Here is a 9,168-nt window from a genome sequence, read left to right on the forward strand (position 1 = left end):
ATATTATATTATATTATATTCTTCCATCTTTCCTTCCCTCTGCTGATTTTCTTCACTTTCTCTTGCCTCTGTTACTGCAGTTGTGATGACCGGGGATCAAACACATTCCTGGTCGGGTGTTCACATATTTTGTTTTGGGTCGCACAGGGGTCATACCTTTTAGTTGAGGTGCTTCATCAATCTGCCGGCAGTGCAGACAGAAATAACTTGCAGTGCTGGGGATCTCAGGTAGTCAACCTGCCAGGCAAAAACAACAGAATTCCTAGGATCATGTTTGGTGTGTGAAGTAGCAATGGGATTAAAGTCATAGTCTCACACTTGCAAGTCAGGTGCTCGCAATACTGAGTCCTCTTGCAGTTACCTGCACTTTCTACTCTAATCAGTGGTATCTGATAGTATATTTTCCCAGTCTGGCTAGCATGTGTTTAGTCATTCTTTTAATTTTTGCTGACCTTATAGGTTAATGTAAACTCTTTGCTATTTTTTAATTTATCAGTCTACTAAATAGTGCTCAGGGGACTCAGGGCTACTTCCAATGATACTTGGCTCCCCTGTGTAGACAAGAAGGTTATGTTGAAACCTGGTGATTTGTTGCTCTGAGGATGCTGGGGGTCACCAGGGTCCTACCACCAGGTTGTTTGCAGTGCTAGGAATCAAATTTGGGACCTCTGCATGCCAGAAATATGTTTCAGTCATTTAAGCAACTGATCTATCATTAATTTTGCTATGAGAGTAAAATTAGGGTGTTTTTCATTTATCTTGGGATCCATTTTATTTTATTCATTTGGATGTGAGGCTTGAGCTTTATCTGGTGGTGCTGAGGACTTACTCCTGGCTCTGTGCTCAGGATTCACTCCTGTGGCTAGTGGGGACAGTGTGTGGTACTGAGGATCAAAGCTGGGTTTGCCTGTTGTAAGGCAATAGCCTTATCAATGATGATATCTCTCTAGACCACTATTTTTGTTTTCTTTTAGTGATCTTGTTATGAATGTATTCTGGTGTGTGTGTGTATGTGTGTGCGTGTGCGTGTGTGTGCGTGTGTGCGTGCATGAGCCTGTGCATGTGTGTGCTCTCCGTATGTATTTTTGACCATTTCTTATTGATTTTTAGAAACTCTTCGTACTTTGAATCATAATAGAAAGGTTCACTCAAACCTAGAAGTATAAAATAATCATACCTTGTTTTCTTCTGGTTCTTAAATTTAAATATTTGATATTTTAAATATTTGATATTTGTAATTTATCATGAGGAATAAATCAGGTGTTTTTTTTCCTTTTTGGTCCATATCTGGTTGTGCTCAGGGAATATTCCTGACTTTGTGTCTAGGGAGCATTTCTGGCAGATCTGGAAGGTGGAGGAAAACATGGGGATCTGGGAATTGATCCTGGGTCAGCTATGTGAAAAGCAAGTGCCCTGTGCACTGTACTATCTCTCCATTCCAGGAGTGTATTTTTTAAAATGTTATTAACCACTCTTAAATTATTTTGCGTTTATCCACTTTAAGATATCATCGTCTTTATTATAGATCAAATTCCCATAAAAATGGAGACCTGTTTTTTTTAAACTTCCTCTGTTTCATTGGCCTGTTTATTTATGTCAGTACAATACTATTTTAGTTGGTTTCATAGCTTTCATTCCTTTCGCATATTTTTTCTTTTGAGAATTTTGTTTTGCTTTGTTTTTTGTTTGGGGTCATACCTAAAAGTGCATAGACGTGGCAATGCAATAGATCTACTCAACAAATTATATGCTGCTCTGAGTTATTCTTCTTTCTGTTATTCTGGGAGGACAGGCAGGGAAGATGAAGAGTACCCGTAGCTAATCTCCCCACCTTCTCAAACCCCGAACACAAAAGAACACTAGAAAAACAAAGGGGAAAACGCATAGAAAACCACCAAGTTCAATGAGTAAAAATAATATCACAGAAGACATGAATACCAGTAAATCCTCAGACAGTGTCTTTAGTGACGCTATGATGGGGATGTTCAATGAGTTCAAAGATACAATAGCACAGGTAGTCAGCGAAGCACAAGAAAGTATGGGGATTGAAATGAAAAATATGACGATTATCTTATTTTCACTTTTACATTGATTGATAAAATTAATTCAGGTTGTGCCTCACTGCGTATTTACTACCACTTAGTTTGTGGTAACTTAGTGATAATTTTGACCTCTGAATTTTCATTTGCTAAAAAGTTAAGTAATGTGTAAACTTTATAGATATAAAATAAAGCCGTGTAGAAAATTAACATCTCTCTAATGAAATGCAGGTGATACGGGAGAAAGAGGGGACCGTGGTCCTCCAGGAAGAGGTCCAAAAGGTTTGCCTGGAGCTATGGGTCTCCCAGGTAAGTGTGGTGTAGTTAAGCAATAATTGGTAGCAAATGAGTAGTCGTAATTGGGTAAGCGTTTAAAGAATTGTTCTTTGATTACTTAAGTATGTCAAGTGAAACTCAGTAATGACTGGTGTTGATATTTCAAGACCAATTTTAATGACGAGTCAAATGATCTGTTAATCATGACTGTAGGGGCTGGAGTGATAGTATAGCACGTAGGGCATTTGCCTTGCATGCGGCCAACCCAGATTTGATTTCCAGCATCCCATGTGGTCCCCTGAGCACCACCAGGGGTAATTCCTGAGTGCAGAACCAGGAGTAACCCCTGTTCATTGCTGGTTGTGAACCCTCCCCCCCAAAAAAGCAAAAAATATTATGACTGTAGTCATGGTGAGAAAATTAGTGGCAGGGCTTTAAAATACTAATTTCTTCAGTAGATCCTTCAAAAAAATTCCATCAAAGTTCAACCACAATGCACTTCTTACAAAACTCTGGATGCAATGAGTCCTATCTATTTCCAACTCCCTTGGTAGTTCCTTAGTTTTTTTTTTTTTCCCTTTAATTTATTTTATTTTTTTTAAAGTTGTAGATTTACAATTTTTTGTGCTTTGGTTTCAATTATACAATGATCAGATACCCATCCCTCCACCAGTGCCCATTTTCCACCACCATGGATAATATCCCTCCCAGGTAGTTCCTTAGTTTTTAACTAAAAAGTCAGGACAGTGAGGAAATTAATCCAAGTTTACAGTTATTCATGTTTTATAGGTTGTGTTAATATTTAAAAATCCTTTCTTTAAAATATCCAGATCTTGTAGGAATTCATACTTTCAAAATAAATAAACTTGGACGTTTCTATACTTAGCCACAAAGAGCCAGTCACAGCCATATATCACAGTTGTGTGCATTGGGAACAAAGTGGCTTCTGTGTGAAGTGCCTGCATTTCACTAGGAGGCTGTTTTCTCTTGACTCACTGGTTACTCTGTCACTGAGTCCAGTCCAGGCTGTAACACACTCATTCACTGGCAGAGTCGCAGAAGCCCAACCTCAGGCATAAGGCTGGAAGCCAGTTTAATTTAAGAGTATGAATGATACACAGCATGTAGCAAACCTCTTCCACTGTTGAGCCCATGGATCACGGAAGCTTCCCCGCCACCCCCGCCCCCAAGGCTAAGGAGAGTCAAGGGGACAGTGGTGCAGGGGAGGCATGTCTTTCCATAATGGATATGGAAAACTTGGTTAAGGGAAATTTGGGAAAAGAAATATCATTTTCTAATTCTGCCAGAGGCTTACATATTCAATCATGGCTATAATTGCAGCCAGAAACATCATTGCTTTCTAATTATCCATTTCATTGCTCCTGGGGATTGCTTTCTCATTAAGAAATTTAAAAAATATGAATACATTTGTAGATAGCTCAAACACTGCCTTTCAAGAGTATGATTCATGTGCACATCAAGATGTTTCACAAATTGATAAATTTGTGTGTGTGTCTGTGTGTGTGTGAGAGAGAGAGAGATAGAGAGACAGAGAAACAGAGACAGAGAGATTGGAAAAGAAAGCTTTTTATAATTTTAAAAGGAAAGGAAATTTGTTAGGGGTGGTTTCCACTATTCAGATCATCTTGTGTTCCAATTTTCACTTTGTCACTAATTAATTAGTAACTTATTTGCTCTGTCTCAGTTTTCTCATTTAAAAAATAGTAATAAAAATAGTGATAATGATATATTCCTCTATCATATAAGTCTGTGGATTATAGAAAATCAATCCATGTGAAAGTCCTGAGGGTAAGTTTTGGTTATAGCTCATTCTTGGAAATGTTGACTATTAATACCACTATTAATTAAAAAAAACACCACATTTGCTTTTTTGAAGCAAATCAAGAACTAAGGATAGAGCTGGGCCCTTGGAAACCCCTGTCATCCTTATTCACCTGCCTTTGAAGTAGCATGCCTCTCCTGTGTTCAGCATACCTTGAACCATCTCCTACCAAATTCTACTCCAAATTACAAAATACTGGGTTCCAGTAAATCATTTCACTGTTCTTCTCTCCCCCTCGAGAGGCAGGACTATTTTTTATTTCCCTGGAAGTACTTACAGTACGATAAGGAATGTGATTTTTTATATCTTATAAGCAAACTAATAAGAAATCTTTGGGGCTTGGGGCAATCTTCAATAGTATTCTGTGCAGGAATATGTCTGGAACCTCCAAGATAAATGTATACCTTATTTATGACCTGCAAGGAAAGGCCTGAGAACCAAATGTGGTGTAAACTTTGTTCCTGTTGTTAAATTTGGGACTTAACTTCCCCTTAGTAAAACAAAAAAAATAATTCAATAATTTTCCTTTGTTGTACTACTATATATGATATATTTTGGGGAAAATGCAACCCATGCCTTCATTATCTATCATTTTTTTCTTTGCTATTTGGACAGTTTTAGTTCTCCATCTTATATCTATATCTTACTATGTTCAATGTTCAGTATTATATTTTTTGTGGAGGGTTGGACCATTATGATCATTTTGGTTACAGTTTTCTATATTTCAAAAAATACACATGAACTGTCTGTTTCTTTCTTTCTTGGGGGTTGGGTATCACACCCGGCGATGCTTAGGGGTTACTCCTGACTCTGCACTCAGGAATTACTTCTGGCGGTGCTTGGGGGACCATATGGGATGCTGGGAATCGAACCCAGGTCGGCAGCGTGCAAGGCGAATGCCCTATCCACTGTGCTATCGCTCCAGCCTCTCTATTTGTTTCTTATAGCCAGTGGTAGATAGGGTAGATATTTAGGAAGTCTGAGATCTGGAGCCAGGCTCTGTTCACTCATTTACTTAAAGCCATTCTAGCTTTTAGTGATTCAGTTTTTTTCTCTGCATAACAATAATAAGCAGCTCTGCCCTGTGGAGTTGTTTAAGAGGGACTGTACACGTAAGAATATACAAAAAGTCCTTGGAAGCTGCTTACTAAATGGCAAACATTCTGCAACTTCAGCTGCGGATGGCTGTTATGCCCCTCTTTATAGTTGAGGAAACACAAAAATATAGTGGTCACCTGTGCTGAAAAGGCCTCTTAGGTAATAAGTGATAGAGGCAGGTATTTATGCTTCTGTGTCCAGGTTCAATGATGGATGGGTTGTCCAGTGATATGATTACCCTGCCATTGCCTGTCAACCTATCTGACACTAGCATACCCTGGAAGTTCCATTCTGCTTTTCTCTGAGAGCATCAGGATTCCATTAAACATCCCTGGAACAGTACCACCCCCCTCCTTTAGTTTCTTTCCAGAGGCCTTTAGTGGTACCACTTATCTGGGTAGTTTTATTGACAGAACTCTCTATGCCTGTGCCACCAAAATTGTCCATTTGAAACCAGATTCTTGGCATTCTATAGATTTTATGGAAAACGATTTAATCGTGAGTCCTGGTTTCCTCCTTTCTCCGTGCATTCAAGTTCACTGTACGAGTTCACAGTGACAAGTCAATCGTGGCTGTTACCAGCAATGTGACTTATGAGCTGGACTTATCAGCTGAGATGTTTTTCTCTTCTCGGATATGAAAAGCAAAGCTGGCCTTGTGCAGTTCCACACTAGACATCCAGAATATTCAGGTTTCCTCTGCAAAGCTGGCAAATTCGTGAGCTTTGCTTTTGAAGATGGAGTAGAAAACAAAACACCCCAAAACAAAAGGCACATTCAGTTAAGGCTTAACTGTAGCTGTAGTCATTTATCCTGTTTACACGACTGCGGGTAATTATTTCTTTATGTGGATCTTATATAAATAAACCACCTTATCAGCCCCTTAAACATATATACTTTGACAAATACCACAAAAAGTAAGTTAGTATAAAGTAGGAAATTATATTCCCTGGCACATACAAAAGAAATTTATATAACCAGTGTTTTTATAATCAATAAATTATTTCATGCTGAAAAGCATTGTTACGTTTTTAAAATATTTTGTTTTTGTTTTTCAGAGCCTGTGTATACACAGGCCCTTTGATTCTCTAATTAGATCTTTAAAATTCCACTTGCAATTGGCCTCTTTAATGTAACATCACTGCCCTCTTGTGTTCATAGAGAAAATGACAGTTGTGTATTTTTTTCAAAATTAAGGTAAAGGTAAAGGTAAAGGCCCTCCCGTTGATCGTCGATTTGCTCGAGCGGGCCCAGTAACGTCTCCATTGGAGACTTTGTTGTTACTGTGTCTGGCATATCGAATACTCTCAGTAGCTTGCCGGGCTCTCCGAAGCTTGCCGGGCTCTGGCAATCATATTTTTATAGGTTCTCGAGTTTCAGATAATTGTGTAATCAGTTGGTACTTCACATAGATAAGCCAAATAAAAACAGAATTAAACCATTTGAGATTTATGCTTTCACTTCTTAATAGTAAAAACGTAATTATCTGTATTTGTTAAGGTTGCTGCTGGATTTCACGAATCATTTAGTGTTATCCATTAATTAGGCTCCCACATAACAAAAACTTTACAGTACCACTGAGAATAATTTCCAAAGACCAGTGGTCATCAAACTAACAATCTGTTACGTGAAGGCTGTTCCCCATCCTTACCCCAATCTATCCCCCCCGCCATACAGACAATATCTACAGGACAATATCTCAGAAAAACATATTTGGTTTCTTATAAAAAGAATTTGAGGGGTTTCAGCAGTAGTAAAGCTGGTAGAGTGCTTGTCTTCCATGCTGCCCTCCTGGATTCGAACCCTGGCATCTTTTACGGTCCCCCTGAGTCCTGCAAGGTGTGGTCCCTGAGTGCAGAGACAGCAGGAGTAAACCCTAAGCACCACCAGGCAAGGCGAAAATATAAAATATATATATAATAAAATAATTAAAAGTCTGGATTAACAGAAACTTTAAAAAAACATATTCGAGGAAAAGAACCATTCCTAACTCATGGTTCTTGCTCCTTCCTTCCCTTTTCCCTGAGTTGTGTCAGTTCAGACCCAAAGAATTCAACCAGACACACTTCAAATGAGAAAATATTTCCTAAATGTGCTTAAATGGAGAACTAAACATGAATATCTAAAGAAAAAAGTTTCAGACAAGATTGAGCATATGTGAGATTTTGGGTTAAATCTTGCCCCTCCCAGACCCTTGATGACCCAAGGATGTGACCCTGGACCCTCTAGTACTACTGGGTGTGGCCCCTATACAAAATAATTAAAACATTTTTTTTCTTGCTTTTAAATATCCATCTATTAGAAAAGGAATTCCTTTACAATTCAGGCTTGAGGGAGAAAGGCTAGGTTTATTAATGCTGTTTTGAAAAATGGAATGACTTGTTAGTGTTGAAAAATGAAGGGAAATTAAAAGCTCAGTCCAATGAGTTTTCCTTTGAAGATGCTCAGAGGTTCTGGGAGCACTGGCCCTTTCCCCTCCAGCAGTTATTAGCTGGACCAGAGCTGCTGGTGACAGCCACACTCCACTTCACTACAGACCTCAGTGTTTCCTATTGTCTCCCTAACACTCATGTGGAATATCAGTGGCCAATTTTCATCTCACTTTGCTGTCAGTTTTCTTCTAGTAAAGACACTAGTGATGTAAGTGTTGGGGGTCATTTCCTTATTGCTTAGGAAGAAGGTCAGAAACTTTAGTAAGAACTTAAAGCCATCTGATTGTCTCTGAAACCTTTCAACCCACTGGATTGTACATACCCATCTAGATATCTCAGCCTTCAGAATAAAAGGGCTTCTGCTAGTAGAATGCAATTTGAATGAAATATAGTGTGAGCCCCGAATCCAAATTGTATTGCATAATTTGAAATCTTCTAGCAGCCCCATTAAAAAGTGTAAAACCAGCCTGGTAAAATTTATCTTAGTAATATGGTTTATTTAATTCCTCCCTGTGTTCCCCAAGTTATCATTTCCCCAGGGATGAAGTCCAAAAATTATTGATTTATTGCTTTTTGTTTTTCACACTGCCTTCAAAGTTTAGTTCTCTTTGACACTTAGTGCAGGGTAATTGATTGTAGCCCCTTTCAGGGCTCAATAGAAATATATTCTAGCTCTATCATTTTGGACATTTGTGACTCTGGTGATGGAAATGTGGGTCAGAGATGCTGAGGTCTCTTTCCACACTTAATTTTGAAAAAAAATCGATGGCCAGTGGATTTTCCCATCACCACTGTTTTGATAAGTACTTAAACTCCTGTGTACGCAAGGCTGAGCCCCTGGGCTCCTGTGCCTTCTGCCACTTGGCAGTCACATCCTGCTCATGTGTGTCACCTTTTGTTTTGTTTCAGGTGACCCAGGTCCTGCCAGCTATGGAAGGAATGGTCGAGATGGGGAGAGGGGGCCAGCGGGGGTGGCGGGAATTCCTGGGGTGCCTGGTCCTCCGGGTCCTCCGGGCCCTCCTGGTTTCTGTGAGCCAGCCTCTTGCACCATGCAGGCCGGTCAGCGAGCATTCAGCAAAGGACCGGATCAGTGACCGGCCAGTGAAGATACTGTGCTGTTTGGCTGATGCACGAACCCCAGCCCGGCAGTTGGGGAGAGAGGAGAAACAGCCCATGAAGGTGGGGCTGAAGACCCTCTGACGAATCCTACTTGACAATCAGATTGAAAACAATGGTGCTAAGCAGTAAATCCTCTTTCCTTTCCCTGGGAGGGAAGATGGGCAGTAGATTAGTGGGTCAAACAAAATAAAATAAATGTCCCCTTTCAATAAATGTCGAATCCTATCCTATCCTTTTATGTGCTATACTTCTGTGATCCATTGTGGGCCACTGTGCCAATAAACAAGAACAACTGTTTGGTTACCTCAGTGGTGGTAGTTATTTCCATTTTTTATTTAGATGTTGTTTTCAAACCCATTTTT

The 9,168-nt window shown here is 39.5% G+C and overlaps 1 protein-coding gene across 2 annotated transcripts in view; it reads left to right on the forward strand.

The window, feature by feature from the left end:
- Positions 1–8,833, forward strand: part of COL9A1 (collagen type IX alpha 1 chain) — a 104,171-nt gene extending 95,338 nt beyond the window's left edge. For both annotated transcript variants that reach the window (XM_056109616.1, XM_056109620.1), the window contains 2 exons: positions 2,271–2,348; positions 8,597–8,833. In XM_056109616.1, the coding sequence (XP_055965591.1) occupies positions 2,271–2,348; positions 8,597–8,781 (263 nt within the window). In that variant the 3' untranslated portion in view covers positions 8,782–8,833. The remainder of the gene's footprint in view (positions 1–2,270; positions 2,349–8,596) is intronic.
- The last annotated feature ends 335 nt before the right edge of the window (positions 8,834–9,168 follow it).

Source organism: Sorex fumeus, unplaced genomic scaffold, assembly GCF_029834395.1.
Source record: "Sorex fumeus unplaced genomic scaffold, SorFum_2.1 ptg000008l, whole genome shotgun sequence".
NCBI classification, from domain to species: Eukaryota; Metazoa; Chordata; class Mammalia; order Eulipotyphla; family Soricidae; genus Sorex; species Sorex fumeus.